Below are 20,746 nucleotides of genomic sequence, written 5' to 3'. Positions count from 1 at the left end.
TTTTTACCCAAGAGAGTAATAATAAGAGTGATATCAAGTTCGTATAGGGAAACTAGTCCTCTCATACGTTGCTGAAGGGAATATATATAGTTAAAGCTTTTGGGGGGCAACATTTGGTAATAGTTAACCAACCATAAAATGTGTGTGCACACTGATGCAGCCATTTCACTGAAACACTTGTACACATGAAAAAGACATAAAAGGATGTTAGTCTTAGTACTATTTATAATACAAAAAAAATTAAAAGCAACCTAAATGAAAGTGGTTAAATAGATTGAGGCAAATCCATACAATGGAGTACCAAGTGACTATCATGAAGAGAATTCTTTATATGTACAGACAAAAAAGGTTGTCCATGTCTTGCTGTTTTTAGTTATGAGATTTTAAGAGATTTACAATGATGTGTGACTGCGTGTGTGTGTACATTTAAAGTGTATTGGGGGGGACCTCAAAATATACTTTATATACCATACTGCCTGCAATATATAATACTGCCTACATTCATAACCTGACTTAATCATTACTAGCCCCATAACTTTAGTTTATTTACATTCTCTGTGCTTCTGTCTCTTTACTGTAAAGTGGGAGAGTACCTGCCTGATAGAGTTTCTGTAAGAATTATGCAAGTTATTATATACGAAGCACTTAGAATAGTGTCTGGCACATAGTAAATACTGGACAACCCTTATCTATCAAAATATGATAATAAATGCATGAAAAGAATGTAGAAGAATATAAACTTTGTGGTAAAGAGTGGCTATTTCTGGGAGGTGGGTCTATGTAGGATTCTTTTCCTTTTAATAAATTCCCATGTTTGAATATTTTACGTTTTAGATTATTTTTCGGATAAAATATAATGACGATATGTTTTCTGTAAAATGAAGGAAACCATATTACTCAGAAGAGAATATCTTCCATATGTATAGAATTCAGGCCAGGAATATCGCATATATCCAATTCATACAATGGGCTTTAGAAATGTACTGGGTCTCTGGCAGGCTTAACACATTCAGAGGATGTGAGGGGACAGAAGGAAGAGAAAACAGATAATGTCACAAATGTTTTCAAAGATAGCTATTTCCTCTTCCCGTGAAAATCTGTCGTTCTGCATCTGCAGCTCCAAGGCCAGTGGGGTTAGCAGAGGAAGTAAACTGGCTCCCTGCATACCATGCAGAATGTCCAAAGCCACGTCTCCACACAGATGGCTCAACTCCACATCGCCCAGCCCAGGCCAGTGCTGCCGCCTGATTGTTGCTCGCAGGAGTGAGTGGAGAGAATGAAACCAAAGGCGAATCTCACCCTGTGAGCGATAATGCTACAGCAAACTACTAGCAGGCTTCCCTAACTGCTAAGGATCTGCGAGCTATTCCCTTCCAACCTTACAGGCAAAATCTGAGATCAGAGTCTTTGGAAAATCAAGTAAATCAATGCTTTACTGGGATGCTTTTGGTTTTTATGTATCAACTGGGTACTTGGCCACTCTATGGAATGATCTAATGAATTTTGTGTGAGTCTCTAGGCTTTTTCTAGCTATGGAAATATCATCTATTATTTTCCTTCTGTTTCACATTTCAGTTTATTGTTCAGTATGACCAAAACTAAGTTCAGTGATGATGGCAAGAGGGAACACATTTGTTTGGCCCTGATTTTAAGAGGATTCTTAAACATTTTCCCATGCTAAATGCTTTGAAAGGATGCCTATTATAATTTCTCATCATTTCTATTAATGTTTTTTAAAAATTGGGGCTAAGTTGAAATATTTTTTGTCTCAGATCAATGGATTTCTCATTTAATTTACTGTTGTGATTTAGATAAATTCCTGGGTATGGGACTGAGTCAATGAGTCACATATAAAAGGCAGATAAGCCCTGAAACCCAGAGGTACTGGTCTCTGTAAGAACATCAACCACTTCTTAGAGATGGGCACCCCTTTCTGGCACGAAGAAGTTAAAACGGTCACTGCCCAGACATCCCTGAAGATGGAGAGAATGACCAAATGAGGAGGAGGTGTAACTGGCTCCCCTGCAGTGTAATAACAGAACACAACCTAATGGGGGCCTGACTCAGACTCAAGAAGGCTTTGATGAACTAGGACAGATAATGAGACTATATCATGGACTTTACCTAGAATCCCAGAGTTGAACCTGGATGCAAATTTAAGCTCCAGTGCTTAACTACATGTCAGCAAATCATTTTATCTCTTCCAGCCTCATTTTCTTTATCTGTGAAATTGGGCTAAGAATATTTACCTTGCAGAATGGTTGTGAAGATCAAGCAAGGGGAGTGAAAATAAAGTTCCTGGCAAACAGTATATGCTTAATAAATAAGTACGACTTTCTTTTCCTTTTTCTGATACCAAAGACTTTCTCTGGGGCTCTGCCATGATTAGAATTCACAGCCACAATTCTTAAAGAGACCTTGTTGTTCTCTGGCTTCTTGGGGCATACATGGCAACCCCTGCCCTGGGCAGTGGACAGATTGGTAGCTGTCCTTTGACTGGTAGCCAGTGCCTGGCTGGGATATCTGAGTAACCTGCCTGTCTGCAGTATGATCTTTTTCCAACCATCAGCCTTGCATTTTCCCATTTCTGTTCCATCCACTACGAAGTTTAACCATATACTTTCTCAATTGTTTGGGTTTGGTCACACATTCATCTCCAGACTCCCAAAATGACTATGGGGCAAGGGTGGAGTGGTCCACCAGAGGCTCTCACCTCTCCTCTCTGGTTAACCTGGGCATCTCTAATCAGCCCTGAATAGGCAAGGCTCCTGGAGCACATCTGGAAGTGAGTGGTAGCTCTCCTGAGTCTCAGAGTGCACAGAGGCATAGAGGAGACAAGGCTTGGGAAGTTTCCACACTATCAGGTAGGAAATATTTTCAAAAGACTTAGACATGCTCCATAAAGCAGTCTATACCACTTTGCCTGGGAGGAAGGAAGGAAAACTGCCTTTTATTGAGGAATTGTCTAATATGCCTCAATTCTCCAATGACTAAAGAGAATAGACTGAAGCAAGCAAAGGTTTATTTTCTACCTCCTGTACACACCACCATTTCCTTAACCTAAAAGTTCAGTATTATACCATAGGAAAAAAAAAGTTACCTCCTTTTATGTTAAAAAATTACATCATTAGAACCTAAGAGCAATGTTCTCTACTCCTCATATATAGCTAGATGTAGCCAAGCTCTTCATTTAGTCAACCCACATTCCTGACTTCTTCAAAGGACAAAACCCCCTTGTTTTTGACTCCCCTCACATCCCCTCTGATGGGTAAAAAGCTTGCATTTATGGAAAATTATCTAATGCATAGAACATGGTCTATGAAAATTTATTTTTAAATTCAAAATGCTGTATTGCTTCTATCTATAGCCCAAGTATCTTCTGGGCCTCCAGTCAAACAAAGACATCCATATTTGCTGGCATCTGTGATTATAACAACACTTCCCTCACTTTATGAATACCTTTACTAACAATATTCTTGCCAACCAATTATGTCCTAGGTCCATTCTCATTACTCGATTTGCAAGGCCCCTTCCCTACCAAACACATGCAAAGGAACTAGATCTGCTATAAAGGAAGATGGCAAAAAGGATGCTCAAGAAGGTAACTCACCTTTCTCATGGCTGCTTGGTGGTGGGGGTGGGGAGGTGACTGGTTTCGACTTGTCATAGTTGTTAAAGCTCTGGCTGCGTCGGTTGTTAGCAGTGGCTGACCCTCCACGTGTTTTGGCCTCGCTGCCTGCAGCGGATACTCTTGCAGTAGGACCTGGGAGTCTAAAATGCAAAAGCAACAGTGAATGGATTCAGTCTTGAGAGATCAGCAGTGTCTTAGAAGAAGAAACCACAATCATGCATAAGGTAAAAGACATCACCTACGACATTGGGTCTGAAGAGGTTTGCCAGTCACAGGCTTCAGTAGAATTAGTAAAAACATCTATGTTACTACTGACACCAACAAAATCCAATAGGAAAACATGAACAGTTTGTTTGAGTGAAGAGGGAAATCTTGAAGAAATAATACATGAATATGTTTGCTGATTAAAAATATAAAGCTCAGTTTTCTTTTCCTCTGCTATAACTTGTTGTTTTTCAATAAATCCAAAGCATGTCATGCCTAGTTCTATCAAGTGTAGAACACAAAGGCCTGATAAGACTCTCAACCATTTACCTTACGTGTGAATCTTTTCCGGTAGGTATTGAAAATAGTTATCTACCATAATCCAGTATACCATATTTAGGAAAGGATATAGTTTAAAATGGTCAAAAAGGGAATTGCTAGGACTCAGAACCCAATGCTTCTGCAATGAAAGCTTATGGCCTCATTGGAAACCCTTGTCCAGACAGATATTTTCCTTCAACACCTGACAACCTGAATCCACAGGCATTGCTTGGATTCAGGGTTGAAGCCCAGTTTCTCTGGACAATAGATGGACAGAAGCATACATTTTTTTCTATAAAACCAGCAGGAATCTGTTAGTCCAAGGCAAACACATACTTTCCCTTTAAATAAAACACCTCATTTTGGGTGGTTTGAAAAATAAAGTCACCAGACTCTCTATAATGTGTCTAAAGATATTATGGCCCATTAGCCAGCGTTAAGGGTAAGACTCCCCAAATTTGAATTCTGATCCAGGGACTTACTAAGCAGGTTGTTTCCAATAAGTAAAGGTGAAAGATAAATAAATGATGAAATATTTAGCTATATCCTTCGCTGAAATCCTACTTAGCTGTGTTTAAAAGCCACTGAAACCTCAGTTGACTATCATTAGATTGAGTGATAAATCTGAATTTTTAACTCATTCAGCTTTCAACCTTCTCTCTCCATGCAAATCAGTAAGCACCAAAGAAGACTAAAGTCTGGAAGCATTTTAGATATAAGCAGACAATCACTTTAAACTTTTTCTTGTTGGCAGAGCAAGAAAGATGGTTGCAGAGTAAACAGAGAACATGAGATGGTGTGAGAGGACTATAAAATTTATACAGTTAAGAAGAAGTTGGCCCAATTCCCTGACTAGGAGTTAGAAGAGAGGGAAGGGGGTCAGCTCTCCCCCTAACAAGCAGCAATGAGAACCTCAACGTATCACTTCCTACCCCACAAGGAAGAGATGCCCTTTTCTTAATTTGCCCCATCTTGTTTGAAGAGAATATTTACCCCAATAAACAGAGGTCAAGAGTGGGATGTAAAATCTTATGTTGGGGAATAGATATTGCTAGCACAACTGGTCAAGGAAGTCCAGCAATGGGGTCTTGATACCTCTCAGTTCTGCTTCCAATGTAAGCAGGGTCCTACAAGCCCTCCAAGTCAGTGTTACATAAGCACTTAGCATCCAGTTGTAGAGTTTCTTCAGGTACAGACTTGGGACTTCTTTGAGCTGGACTGATTTATCCCAGTGGTAGTCTGCAGGAGTCTGTGCCCACAGATAGGTCTGGAAAGGGATTACAGACTTGTTCCAAGATGATGTAATAGCAATGGTATTAAGTGGTGCAGGATAATGCAGGTCACAGTGTTCTACTTAATGGGGAATTTGCAAAGAGCAGGGAGGCAAAAAGAAATGAGGAGGGGAAAGATGCATTATTTCCAGAGTTGCTGGATACCCCCTACTGCCCTGACCCTGGGCTGGACCCCAGCAGATTTTCAGGACAGCACAAAGGCCTTTATAGAAGCAGGCATCAAAGTATAGGACATGCCAGGGTCAACCTTGAATCAAGTTTGCAGTCTGATAGTCTGTGAGGCAGTGAGAGTCTGTTCTATCCACTCTACAATGAATAGAATACACATTTTTCCTATTCATATTGGATCAGTGCATTCACATTGGACCAGTCTCATGACCTCTCTGAGATTCACGTTCCTTATCTATAAATTTGGAATAATAATAAACTAAATTTGAAATGGGACATAATGTCTGGCATGTTGTATGTACTCAATGCATACTAGTTCCCTTTCTCATCCTCTCTGCTGAGCATAGATTTATAAAGGAATTAGACAATGTCATAAAAGAAACATGCTATGGTACAAAATAGAATCAGACAAATAAGGAAGGAAATAGATCTATGCTGAAGTATCAGAAGAGAGCTAGGCAAAAATTAATATACAAGAGTCTGAGGTCAGTAATTCTGAAGAGGCAAGACAACCTTCAGCAGGCAGGACTGGTCATCTTCCTAAGGAGTATTCCAGAAAAGAAACTTCTTCATCTAAGTGTCTGTGACACATTGAGACCTTTTACTTAGAGCAGCCTTGAGTCACCTATGGGCCCCACTCCCTAGAGTGAAACATTCCTGGTCTCAGATTAACTGAGACTGTTCTGGGTTTTCCACAGGAGGCCACTGTGACAGTCTCCTTATTGGGTCAAAGATCCTGAGGTGCGAATTTGATAGGAGCTGCACGTCCTCTGAATGACTGCAGGTTGTGCCAAGTTTTCTGGCCTGAAGTTCTGAGTTGCTGAAGGTTTTGAGGACAGCCAACATGATGAAGGGAGGAAGGATGGCACATAGCCATCAAAAGCCCCACAGAACTCAAGCCAGCCCACATCATTCTCCATCCCCATCACCAGTACAGCTTAGTCAGGACAACTTCTTACTTGACTAAATGGGAAAACTGGGTAGAAACCAAACGATTTATTTTAAGTTTCAGAAAGAATCTATGCAGAATTTCAAAGTCAAAGGTGATCGTGAGAACCTAAGACATCTGAGACATCAGGGGGAGTGTCCTGGAAATACTTCATATTGAAGAAGGGTTTCTAGCACAACCTTTTCTAGATCTTAAGGGGCTGAGTGACCCCAGTTGACATATAGGTTACACAGTATTGAAAAAAGAATATGCAAAGTTCAGATGTAACACGGAGAAAAATGATACACTTGGAGGTTGGAAGAATGGTCGGGGAGGTTCCAGATAAAGGGACCCCAGCTGAATGGCAATGTAAGTAGAAGACAAGAAGGTACGGGGCAGAGGAATGAAAGAGCTCGATGAGATCGGGGAAAGCAAGAGGAGAGAGACTGGAGGAAATGAGGTTGCAGAAGTAAGCAGGCCAGAGTCAGGAGGCTCTTATATGTCATGCTATGAATCTTGGATTTTGTCTTGCCCTCCAGCAGTGAGGCATTAAGTAGGGAGGCTGACATCAGAGCTAGGAGAAAATCTTCTAGTTTACCATGATACAGATCCAAGGCTTCTGGCTAACATTTTGAATTTCATTATTGCTAAAATCCATGTGCTTCATGGGGACTTCTACCAACTCCCAGCCTGGAAGCATCTGCTGTCAGTAGCATAAGAATCCCTATCTGTTGAAGAACTGGGCCTTGTTCATGTGGAACGGTTACAGGTACCATAAAGAGATGCTGCCTGCTGTGCCTGCCTCACCAAAGAAAAACAGCAACAGGGGAGCATGGCAAGTCAACCCCATCATTTATAGTTTCAGAAGTTTCCAACAGCTCTTTTCTGAGAGGAACTTGACCTCTCATGATCATTCCCACCTCAAAGCAGTTAGAAAATGACAGAGTACACACATGTGTTCTATGATACATACACATGTTGCTTTTTTAAAATTACATTTAAGGGAAGTGGTGTAATAAAGAGGTGGAAGAAAAATTCTGCTGCTACTACAATCACTGTCAATTTTTCCAACCAAGCAAGCAGGGTGGTAAAACTGTCATGCCCGGCACGTAACCTGTGATCACCCCCCAGATCCTTCACTCTAGTAACTTGTATGTGCTGCTGAGACAAAGCAGCTTCCCCCCAAACCACTTCAAAGACAGAGAGCAGAGGATGGCCCATCCCAGGAAGGATGGCAGCTTTTGCGCATATGCTCAGGAACTTGGGAGTGGGGGGATCATAATTGGAGATGCTCTTTTGCAAGACAAGATGATTAAATGCTATGTCTCATTTTCGTGACATCAGCTTTTCAGCAGCTGGATAAAAGAGAACTGAATTACTAGGCCCATTGATTCCTTCCCCTAAGATGGTCATGTAGGGATCAGTTCTGTAGGACTTGTTTGCCTCACTTGGCCCTCATCAACCCAAATCCCAACAGTGCACATCTGTTATTTTTGGTGCACTGATTTATATTGCCACATACTGTGCCAAAGGACTGGAAATGACTTTATTCAATTCTCCTAACACTGTGAGGCAGAACTATTCCATTTTAACAAAAAGGAGACATCGGATCATAGAGATTAAATAATCTGCCCAAGGTAATGCAGCCAGTAAATGGTGAAGGAGGCCTTTCACTCAGGTTTGACTGCAAAGCTCTACTCTTAGCCACTATGCTTCCCTATATGAATGAGTCTAAATATCTGAGGCTCCACCAGGAATGTTAAGGTGGGTAAAAATAGTGGTCAAAAGCAGAAATCTATGGAAATTCTTCATCCCTGTGTCACACTGCTCCATGACTACCACCACCCTCTCCAGATACATCACTCTGCTCAGTATTCTGGGTGCCCATCATGGTGTTTGGCTCTGGAGATGTTCAATCTATGTATGCATTTGAACAGACCTATTTCCAGAGCTCTGGGAGAGGTATCCTACATTGCCAGGAGACACAGAACTGCTTCTTCGGGCAACCAAATTATACTGCTTGATTAGCTACAATTCTTATCAGCATTGCAGTCAAGGCTGGGGGTGGGCAGATGGGAGTACAAGGAAGGTGAGGAGTATTAGGCAAATAATGAAACAAAGACCATCCCTTTGTTGTGGCCTCCCCAGAAAAAAAAAAAAAGCACTCAAAAGAAACTCTAGGTAAGAAATATGACCCTGAAGGAACACCAGACCTTGGTACAGGGTGACCTGGGATTAGTAATTTTAACAACAGGGCGGGGCAGACATGCCTTCCTCTTCCAGTTCTTCCTCTTTCCCCATTGCCTCCCGACCACACTGCCTTCTTCCATCATCTGGGACTGATAACAAATCATTCACGGGATGGGCATGTTCTTCCAATTAGATATTTTCCCAACAAGCTCCTGTTTTCTTTATCTTCCAGGCCTGAGCACATTGTGGGAACAAAGTCTAGATTTCAGATTTCCTCCAAGCTCACCCCTCCCCTTTCCTTTCATATGTGTGTGCAGTTGCGTGACACTCAAATTAACTGAGATCAAACCAGTTTGCCAGTGCTGTGGGTGTCTGTTCTAACTTAGGCCTACGTGCTATGTGTCAGGGTGAGCTATAACTCTGTGGTACAGCCACCGGAAGCAGTAACAAACTTAGGATCCCTTTTTTCCCCTTACAAGTTTCGGTAACATGCTGATTTGTCCTACAGAGAAGCTACAGGGCATCAGGATTCCTCTCCCCATCCAGGCATTTTCTGAATTGGGTCTTCCCATAGGTAAGCTTTTTCAGCTCTGGTAAGAAAAAGGACCTAGGGCCTCATATATTGGAGGCACCAAGCAAATATTCACTACACATTTGTTACAATGAATAAAGGTAGAAATGAAGCGTGGGCTTCCCTTTAGCTTTAAATGAGAATTCAAGGAAAAATAAAAACCAATCATAAAGAGAAAATTCTGGTCCTGTAGCAATTTCTGTTAGGATGCTACAAGGACAATATAAGATTAAAAAGCAGCAGCCTCAAAAACGTCGTCAAAACCTGAATTCAAAATGATGGGAGGTGGAGGGGTGGCACAGCGATTAAAGTGAGGGTCTAAGGGGAGACCAGTAAGGTTCAAATCCAGGCTCTTGCACTATCTGTTTGGCATTGGGTGAGTTCTCTTCCTAAATTTTAGTTGTCTCATCTGTAAAATGGAGTTAATAACATGCCCTACCTCCTGAAGACTGGTGTGAGGATTAAATAAGGGAAGATCTTCAAATTGGTGCATAATAAGTACTCAACAAATGCCAGCCATTGATACCTTTCAAGTAACAGTAGATACAAGGATGTTAACTGGCATTTCCCTTACTCTGGGAAAGGGTCTTCCTAGGAAGAAGCAGATAGGTCAAATGAGTGAAGAGAACTGGATAGTGAGCAAGCCTATTATTTGTTTTTGGGGAACTGAGGCAATCTCCCGACAGTACATAAGAGTATAAAAAAACAAAAATGAGGCAGGGCTGCCTTGCTGCTTTGTCTCCTCTGCACATATGGGGTCACACTTCCTGTCTTTATACTTAAGAGAAAACCAAGCCCACATTAGTAATTTTAACAAACAACACAATACACATAAATGAGATGCAGTTGAGGAGGAAGCAGGACCAGGGAAAAGCAGGGAGCAAACCTATCATAAGAGCACTACAAAAATGATCTGGAAACTCACCTCTCCATAAATCAGAATGGATTCTGATGACAGAGCAGTCAAAGCCAAAATAAATTAAATACAGAACCTCACATTCTCTCTTTCACACACACACACTCACACACATATGATGTGTTTAACAACTCAAGGCCACTTGCAGAACTCTCCAACAAGCATGTTTGGTTTTCTTGAATTGCAAACATGAAATGGAGAGAGGGATCAAGAGGAAATTTAGCCAGAGCAGAGAAAACAATGGGCTGGGTTTAACCATGCTTTGCAGAACACAAGGAAAATCTAACCTAGAGATCTTTTTCTGACCGAGAGTGAAGCGGATGATTTTGCTTTGAGCTGAGTCCTTGGATGATGTACTGCATGATAGGAAAGAAAAAAGCAGGAGAGATGAGTGAGGAGAGAGAAGATATGTTAGACACATGAACAAAAAATAAGTCTTAGGACAGTGGGAATGGTCCTGTTTTTATCCCCTCTGCCCACTTTTCCCAAAATATGCAACTTTCTTTCTAGGTTTAATTTTACTGATTTGATAAATTTCCATTATGAAGATACTGGTATCAATATTATAGAACTTTTGTGGTTTTCTTTCTTTTTTTGGACACCAAATAAGTATTTTCTGCTTCTAGTTACTATAAGACTCTAAAGCAGGGGTCTCTGACTAGTAAACAACTTCGTATCTTTCTAAAGTATTTAGATACTTCTATTTCACATGCTTTTTCTACTGGGTGCTTTCCAGAGGAATTTCTTGAATGTGCCATAAAGCTGGCCCGAAACAAAGGTATAGATATTTGTGAGTTTCACTAGTCTTGGGAACTTTGGCTCTCAAGGGTATATAGAAATGACCATTGAAAGCCCGCTGAACTTGCTAAGTTCTGGGCTTTGGAAAATAAATTTGTACAGGTGAAGGATCTTAGTTGGACTTAAAAGAAAAATATTTATTTATTGCCTTATGAAACACAGAAGTATTTATCTTTCTTGCTTCCTGTATCACATTTATAAAAGGATCTGAGCTGAGAAATACAATCTTGGTTTCACTGGTCTTAGGAAGTGACAGAAGAGAATGGAAAAACAAAATGAAGAAATTTTTCCCTAAACAGCTGAATATTGTAATATGTAATAATATGTACAGTAGACACTGATTGGGAGGGAAGTGCGTCTTGGAGACTATGCTACTCTCTTGGACTCCAGGCTGGTGAGGAATTTCATGAAGTGAAATGTGAATTGATTCCTCAACCAGAGTGTAAAGTATAAGACCTGAAGTGAAGAGGTACAAGTGAGCCCTCATAAGCCTGTCATAAAGGAGTTGCTGTGATCGCTCATACCAATGTCTCAGATCTCCTTTGTCAACTTCCATAACCCTTTTATCAACAAACTTCATGAGAAAGCTGCTAAGTTTTAGTATTTGCTACCCCAAGAGGTGCTGAACCAGGATAGCTCCAAAATAGCTTTTAGACCTGGCCATATATGGCAGAGTTCTAAGAGAGAACCAAACAAACCTGGCATTTTAGATTGTGTCAATATTTGAAGTTGCTGATCAATGGTCCAATCATTCCTTTGGGATTCTGGTTGAGCTAGAGAGAGAATGCAATTGAGCCAGTGATGCAATTCTGCTATTTTTAAGTTGACAATCAAAGTGTTAGTGTAGAAATCTATAGTCATCCTTTGGAAGAAAAATTTGAAAGGATTAGCACATAATGGATGAAACCAGCCCTCTGCAGAAGTAACCTGACCTAGGCAAAGATAAAGGGGTAAGTGAGGACATAAAGCAACTCCAAAGTCCAGTTCATGTGACTACATTATAAGGTCAGCGGGCCTTGATGGTAGGAACTGCTCTGTTGTTGGAATAAATCACCAAAACCTGACATACCTGAGTTTGGCTTTTCTTTAGGTGAAGTATTTATTATTAGTAGAATGTTTTCTCTTACTGAGAGCTGGACACTTTAACTGGAACATCTGGTTCTTTTAAGTAAACAAACGCCTACCCTGGAAATGGATGCCTCAGGCTAGCTCATGACACAAGCTTAGTGTTTCTCAACACATGTTCTTTAGAACCCTGTCCAATGAGATGTTCTATAAAATAAAGTTTCTGTGGCAAAATTTGAGAAATACTCCTTTCTATGCCCCCTTATGAAGACTCATAGTATATACCTGTTTCTCTCCCAGGCCTCCTCAACTTAATAAATAATACCACCTATAACTGCTCAAGCAAGACATCCATCTATGCTCCATCTGTGGTTCCTTTTTTCCTACTCCCTCCAAATACTGAATCCATTTTTAGGTCCTATTGGCTCAACATTCAAACTACATTCTGAATAGGTCCACCTCTGAATCTGCTAGCACCACCTTGATTGATCTAAGCCACTATCATCTCCTAAAGGACTACAAAACATCTTGCCTGGGGGCCTTCCTTCCAATCTTATTCTTCTACAATCCATTCTCCAGAGGAGCAAGGGTGATTGTTTGAAATGAGATCAAGTCTCTCTCCTGCTTAAGACACAAGTAGCTTCCTGTCATCCATAAAATGATATACAAACTCTTTACCCAGTTTAGCCATCAATCTATGACCTGGCGTCAGAGCCACAGCCTACCACAATGTCCATGTAAATGGTGGCTGCCTTCTCTGCTTCCAGTTTGCCTTATTTTCCCCCTCTTCTCACCCACTGAGCTTCTGCTGCACTGCACTAGCCTTTTTTCTGCTCCTCCAATATGTCAAGCTTATTTCTACAACAGGACCTTTGCACCAGCTACTTCCTCTGCCTGAACTCTGCATGGCTAGCACCTTGTCATTATTATCTCCACTTCAGTGTCCTTGTCTCAGAGAAACCTCCCATCAACCCAACCTAAAGTAGCAATCTAGTCCTACCATCTTATTCTAGTACCCATCACTATCGGATCTTTTTCTTTCTGATTTTTGTTTATTTGCCTGCATCCTTCAGTAGAACATAGAGAGAGCAGGTATCTTGGCTGTCTCATTCACCCTTAACCCCCACCTACCTAGAACAGTGCCTGGCACATAGAAGGTGTTCAAATACCAGCTTAATAAATGAATGTGCATCAGCAGACTAAACTCTGAGTACATCTGCTGTAACAATAACAATTTAACCCAGATTTTTCCCTAGTTCTTTTCCCCACAGAATTCTTCCCCTGTATACAGGCCAAGTTGACATTTCAGATAATAAACACGCTGCAGAATGCAATCCTGATCCTTCAAATCCTCCAGGTCCATCAGGGAACCTCTGCTCAGGGAAAGGCTCCTACATAGGCTACTCCACAGGGCAAGGGTCTTATGGCTGGCTGCTTGGCAGTCTGGTCCTCATTGCTAGTCCAGGCATTTCTCCTGGCCCATAAATTTTCATAATGTGAACTAGATATAATTAGATAATTAATTAGGGGATGTGACTTACATCACACTCATCGCTGCTAGTTTTAATACCATCACAAATGGGAAACAGCCCTTCTCTAGGGAGAAAAGCTGTAACCATCTATAAGGCAGTTGCTTGTTTAGAAATATAAGTATTCCTTGTAAGAAAGTGACGGTAACTATTCTGGCATGCTGCTTGTACATCATTCTCTAATGAGTCCAAATGGGAAAGCTCAGGCCTTCTGAAAACACCAAAAAATCCGAGCCCTAATCCTGCAAATCAGAGGACCAGATTTATGCTAATCCTGCAAAGCAGAGGGGTCAACCCCTGACCCCTCTGCCTGCTCCCTGAGGTCAACAAAATCCAGTCACGTCTATTGATATCTGCTCCCATCGTGGGATGTCACCTCTCAGGGAAAGTGACTGCTTCCTTCCCTGCTAACACCAACCACTTGCTGCCTTCCTTTGGGTGCTCTTTACATTTCTCTTCTGGCAAAGCAGAGACCTCAACTGGAGTAGACCTTTTGCCTCCACTTTGTAAAAATTATTCTCGCATGTAACACTGAACACCCAGCTTGTAGGCAAACACGCAAAAGGGTTTTGAAGTCTATTTTAAGGGCTGTTTATTACATACGAGGCTGTGTGTAATAGGGCAGAGTTTCGGCAGGAGTAGCTAATTAGCTCTGGCAGCTGGCAATTCTGACCTATAAAAATCCACATCTCCGCCAGGCATAGATGGCAGCCTCACTGCATCCATTTCAAGGTCATGTTAATTCCCCACTAACTATCAGTAGCTCTCGACATCTAAGAAGATCGAATGAGAAACACGTTCAGGATAGGCTAGGGTTTGGTTGGTGTGAAGGAGGGTGCCTGAGAAACAGAACTGTAGGCTGGCAAGGAGTCCCCACCTGGACTGCATTTCAGCTTGTGCTTTTGACTGCTGATGAGGCGCTGGCTGGTGCAGCTGATGAGGCTGGCACAGGGTCTGGGGAGTGGTTGGCACCTGTTGCTGAGGCGTGCCAGCTTGGCACTGGGAGGGGGCACTGGCTGGCTGGGACACGGCAGGCGGCAGCGGCGAGGAGAGGTGCTGCTTCTGGGGCTGCTGTTGCTGTTGCTTGTAGCGGGAGAGGCTAAAGAAGAGGCCTAGAATGGCCTTGAGATTTCCATTCCTGATTTCTGGAAGATAATAAAAAAGATTCTTGTCAAATGGGGAGCTGTCTCTTTTTCCCATTCAGTGGGCTGTTTTGGCCCTCCCACAAGTTTAATTCCTCTAGGATAGGACAGACTTCCTGAACATTTAATTGGAAGCGCAACAATTAAAATCAGGCCTAAAACACAAAGAAATTAGTTTATTCTTCGCATTGGGATCACAGTGGACCCATGAGGCAAGTTGCAACTGGATGTCTGGCCAATGCCAGGGAAAATCACAACCGAGAAAAGCAAGAGTCTCTGAGCAAGACTGTGCTTGTTGTACAGGCAAAGCAACAGACCCAGGGCTGGAGACACTTTCCACCGCAGGGCCGGGCTAGGGAGGGGCTGGGGCACTCACTGGTCTGCAGGCTGCTCTGCCAAGTACTATTCTAAGCTACAAGCCACCTTGAGGGTGCCAAGTGGCTGCCATCCCACTCCAAACCCTGCTCTGCTTTACGCAATCATCCTTCTCTCAAACACACGACTCAAAAATATATGTCTCGTTCGTTTCATGGTGCCTGCCCATGTGAAAAAAATATATATATATATACACACATATATATGTCCCTCTTGTCTATTGAATATGTAACTTTCATTTAAGGAATTGCTTTCATAAGGAAGGATTCACACACACACACACACACACACACACACTCCTCTATTTTACATTATATTAAAAGAGATTATAGCAGGGTGGAGATAAAAGAAAATTTTTACCCCAGACATTATTTTTCAGATGTTAAAATGCATTTGCCTCAAGGCATGAATAAAGAGTTGCAGAGAAGGAATAAAATATTTATTCACAGGCACAGGCTAGGGATCCTGGGAGTGTTTGTTCTTGGGCAATCCCTCTCTTTACACTGCTCTTTTAACACAGATGCCGATGGACAGGGTCTGTACTGACCCTGAGGGTAAAGTACTAGGGCTACTCACATGAAGGGCAGAGAAGGAGGAAAATTCAGGTACAAACATACTCCACGCCCTCTGCTTTGCTTTCACCTTAGGCTGAATTTCTTGCTCTGACAAGGAGCAGGGGAACAGAAGACACAGGGCCCAAGGCCTTTTTAGCCAGGTGGATGAGGGAAACCTGTCCTGGACTGGGGAAGAGGCTGCCCATAATAAAGGCAGGAGGGTTTCCTCCAAGGACAAGGTGAGAAGCAGAAGGTATGAATGGAGCCCTTTCAGAAACAAGCCCCACTCTGTGCAAAGGAGGGAGGAACAGCAGCTTGCCAGGCCTTTGCCCTGATGTGATTTGCCGATTCCGCCAGGCTCAATTACTTCCTGCTGGTGCTTCTCTTTCTCCAGGCTCTGAAGAATTCAGTTGTTGCTTGGGGGGATTCCACATTCCTCCACCCTAGATTTAGGTAGCTAGCAGGTTCTGATCATGCCACAAAGTCAACACGGGCACAGTGTTGAGGTCTAATTTTAATATACCATTTACTAGCTATGTGACACAGGCAAGCAATGGTCTCTCTGGACCTCCATAAAACAGCAATACTGACACCACTTGTCTCCTCAGACAGTGTCTGCAGATCAAGTGAGAGCATATACACGCAGGCACACTGGGAACAGCGCAGGTCTTCATTGTCTTGGTTATATATGACAACTGCAGCCTTAGATCCTGAATGAGATTCTCCAGCTTCATGCCTTAACAATGATGGTTTTATAATCCAGCCTGCAAACCATGAACACTTCTGCGAGCAAGAGGGAGCTCTTAATTACACCAGGCTGACAGGTGTAAGCCAGGACCAACCTGCACAAATGAGGGTACAGTCACTGCTTGCAGCACTGTGCATGCAATGTGGGGAGCAAAGCTCCAATGCGGTGGCCAAGCCCCCCAGTTTCTTCGGATAGTTCAGTGTTAACTTTTCAGCTCTGTTTCCTTCTCTGTCCTAAGGAAAGTGAAGCAGAAATGTACCCTGGTGGCACATTCCACTTTTGGTTCCAAATATTCTTCTAAGTCCGTTAGGATTACAGGATCCTGATGGGGCTTGGACAGGATGATTTAGTTGACTTTTCATTATACTTATAAGAAAAACGAAGCCCACAGACTGAATGACCCACCCATGGTCACCCACATGGACAGTGATGGCAGCTGGGAACAGGATCAAGTTGAGCCATGCAGGTTAGTATCTGTTAAGGAACTCAGGAAAGCAGAAAATTTCCCCTTGAAATTGAATTCATCGGAGGAAGAAAGTAGTACTAATTACAGGGATAAATGGTCTGACTGGTTGATGCTGAAACAGCAGGGGTCCCATTTTCTCACTTCACCGGCCAGTATCTGGCTCAGTGTTAGGCTGTGTCCCCCTCTTTACTTGGGCTGGAAGGCTCCCACATACACCCTACTCCATAGCCGTTCCTCAAGCAAGGATTGAGCCACTTGCTTCTAATTCCTTTAAGGATGCGGGTTGGGGACCAATGCCATAGCTGGAATTACAGTTTCTGACCCACGTTTTCTCAGACTCTTCATCCTGCACTGACCTGGGCACTGGAATATCCTCCCTCTGTTCCCTGGGCCCCTAAACAGTTGAATCACACACTTTCTGCCTGGCTATTTGCTACTTTGGGTAAAGAAGTAGATTTTGACATTCCCTCCCTAATACCCTGTTTTGGAAGCTCCTCCTTAGTGCTCTGTTGTATTGTACCCTTCTCAGCAGCTTGTGTCCTGCCTGGGTCTCTGTGTCTGGATAAGGGTGGGCATCTATCTCATTGCTGTAAGATACTTCATAGTCTGTGTCCCTGGTGGGAAGTATGAGGGATCCAGGCTGCAGCCTCTGGTCACTTCCCAAGCTGTGTGGGACCAAGTGAGGGGGAGGGAAGGGGAGTCTGGGACAAAAGTTTCCTACCTTAAAGTTCATGGTCTAACTTAGGGTTCACTGAGTTCTGAGAGGCTGCAGGTAGAACAAGTCTACTTTCTCAACCACAAAGGGAAGGTATAGAGTCTGGCAATGTCTTAAGTGATTTGCATTCATTTTCTTATTCAATCATCATTTAATTCTTGTAACTCCCCTGTGGAAAAGGTACAATGGGGCATATTCCCATTTTAAAGAAGAAAACTGAGGCTTAGAGAAGATGAATCTTGAGAAAACTCAGTAATCTATAAATGACAATAGAATTCAAACCCAGGTCTTTCTGGCTTCCCAAATTAGTGATCTTTACAATAAAAAAATGCTGCCTCCTAAGGAAAAGTATATGTGTGTGAGCACTACGGTCTTTGATAAAGAAAAGATGTTTTAGGGAAAATGGAACAAACCATCAAGCACAGTAAGCGACCATGGAAGGTAGAGAACACGACAAAGCAAGCTTCCAGGAGAGGATTCCTTGGAGGCCAGATGGCACTTGGTTTATACTGGTAGGTCAAGAAAAGTACTGACATGGACATGTCTACTTCTTGCAGCCCCTCAGAACTCAAACAGGGCTCTTCATCCAAAGGAAAAGTAAGAAGCTGTCTCTTCCAAATTTACAGAGTCAGAATCTAGAATATAGGTTGCTAGGGGCCAGGGTGGAGATAGAAAAGGGGGAATTAAGGCTTAAAAGGTACAGTGTTCCTATTTGGAATGATGGCAATGCTTTGGTAATGAATGATGGTGATGGAAGCATAACAATGTGAAGTTGCAATTAACAGCACTGTAATATATGTGATTAAAAGGGGAAATGTTAGATTACATATATGGTAACAGAATAAAACTAAAAAATCCATGGACCTATACAAAACAAACAGTGAACCTTAAGTTAGACCATGGATTTTAATTAATACTACAATTATTAAAAAATTTTTAAAAGCTGTACCTTCTCTTTTCTAATGAATCCTTTGCATCCCATAGTCACTAGCATCCAGAAATCATATGAATAATCTAATAGAGAAAATTCAATGGTGGTTTTTTCTCTCTTTTCTTTTTTTTAAAGTAGCTTTATTGTGGTATAATTTGCATATATGAAATTTACTTAAGTGTACACCTACTGATTTTTAGTGCAACCATCACCAGTTTTAGAACATTTCTATCATCCCCCAAATATTTTTCTCATGTGTTCTGTGGTCAATCCCCAATTCCACCCAGACAACCACTAACCTGCTTTCTGTTTCTTCAGATTTGCTTTTCTTGACATTTCAAATAAATGCAATTATGCAATATGTAATCTTTTGCTTCTGGCTTCTTTCACTTAGCATGTTTTTGTGGTTCATTCATGTTAGATAACTTATCAATAGTTTATTCCTTTGTAGTGCTGAATAGTATCTTATTATATGATAGACCACATTTTGTTTATCCATTCACCATTTGATGGACATTTAGATTGTTTAATTTTCTTTTAAGAACATAAAATCTCAAATGTTGGATGCTTTGACTGGGTGGAAAACCACACAGTTTATGCCATGGGTGGTCTATAACAGACAGTATCCAAAATAGCCAGAATTGTGTTCTTTTCATATTTCCAAATGCCATGTATTCATGTTCCACGAGACCTGGGGAGCCTGCTTCACAGGCAGTCTAAAAACAAAATCTGCCAGCCCACAAAAATGTTCCCATCATAACACTTCCCAAGGCTTTGGAGAAGGAGCATCCTTTCATGTCCAATCAACTAACCTCACACTCTTGATTTCTAGAGAGACAAAAGTGATGTAGACTTACAGAGGAGAACAGACTTGACCAAGGAGACCCTCACTAGCTGGTGGCTAAACCACCACTGCAATCCTGTTACCCCTTCTTTTTGTGACTACCCCTATGTAGACTGAAGAACAAAGCACAGAGGTTTCATTTTCCAATAGAATTCAGTATTGCCCTGCCTCTTAATTTCTCTGGGTTCTGGCTGATTTCTTTGTTCCTCGTGGCTGGTATTAACCAGCCTAGATGCCATAGTTAAGGTTGGGCATGAAGGGTCGAGGCAGAGTTGTTTTCTTTCCAACATTGTTTAAAATATATCTCAGGCCTGGTTTACAAAGGCACAAGCAACAGAATAATCTAAGGCAAAGGAACCTGCTTCGAGGGAAGAAGGGATTTGGAACCAAAGGGAGGGCTGCCTCAGACTTCAGAGATGCAGAATTCCTATTCAATTTCCTTAAGCCATGGTTGTGTAAGGCTGGCCTAGCTGATTTGGGAATGTGGATTCTCTGGCATTATTCACTTAGATGTGGTGTCTACATAACTAGCATTCACCACATAACTGACAACCCCACTCTTGCTGCCCTCTGTGTACTGCTTACCAAGTCTGCCAACGAGCCTACCCACAGAAATGCAGTGAAGAGGTGGGACCAGAGCCTACAGGGCGCTTCTGCTGAGGCACAGAATTGGTTCCACTTACTACCCAACTTAGGGTTTTAGGTGATGTAGGTGGGAGGAAATGCTCCACCTGCTGCTTTCATCCAAAAGGCCCAGAAGACCTCCTTCCTGGATGAAAAGAGGGGCAAGCTCAGCATCTAGAGTCTCTGGCCATAAGGGCAGCAAACCTAGTCTTGCCTAAAAGTGAATGAGTTCACTTTAAGAGCATACATGCTTTCCAGGAGGTAACTAGAAGGTTCTTCCTGCCTCTGTTTCCTCAATCTACAAGGTTGGAAAGAGCTAGCACATTGTTCCCATATTACCTATGCCCATCTTCCATGTGGACTTCCCTTCACCAGCATTTTATGTCTGGTGAAAACCTATTCATCCTGCAAATCCCAGTGGGGTGAGGAAGGGGCATCAGCACCTCTCTGAAGCTCTCCTGATGGTCCTGGCAGAGCTGATCACTGCCTCATGGGTTATCACAGGAGCCTCTATGTACCTTATTAATTGGAATGAAGGCTAGTTGTGTAGGACTGCTTGAATATCTGTGTATCACAGGGTCTACCACTGTGCCTGGCTCAATGTCTGCTGAACTTAATAGAAGACTCCTATCTCCTGACCTCTACTCTCCATTATAGGAGGGTGGACTCAAGCCCAGGTAGCACAACTCAGTTCCTAAAACTCCCAGAGGTAAAGGGAGTTCCTCATAGAGACA

The 20,746-nt window shown here is 42.2% G+C and overlaps 1 protein-coding gene across 5 annotated transcripts in view; it reads right to left on the bottom strand.

The window, feature by feature from the left end:
- Positions 1–20,746, bottom strand: part of NAV2 (neuron navigator 2) — a 390,205-nt gene that overhangs the window by 213,084 nt on the left and 156,375 nt on the right. For 4 of the 5 annotated variants that reach the window (XM_077114211.1, XM_077114212.1, XM_077114213.1 and 1 more), the window contains exons 5-7: positions 14,491–14,758; positions 10,509–10,577; positions 3,611–3,771 (exon numbers count right to left, since the gene is read on the bottom strand). In XM_077114211.1, coding sequence (XP_076970326.1) covers positions 3,611–3,771; positions 10,509–10,577; positions 14,491–14,758 — 498 coding nt within the window. The remainder of the gene's footprint in view (positions 1–3,610; positions 3,772–10,508; positions 10,578–14,490; positions 14,759–20,746) is intronic. The other variant, XM_077114214.1, reaches the window with a different exon arrangement.

This window comes from Tamandua tetradactyla, chromosome 8 (assembly GCF_023851605.1).
Source record: "Tamandua tetradactyla isolate mTamTet1 chromosome 8, mTamTet1.pri, whole genome shotgun sequence".
In the NCBI taxonomy this organism is placed as follows: Eukaryota; Metazoa; Chordata; class Mammalia; order Pilosa; family Myrmecophagidae; genus Tamandua; species Tamandua tetradactyla.
This window is presented reverse-complemented; position numbering and strand designations above follow the sequence as displayed.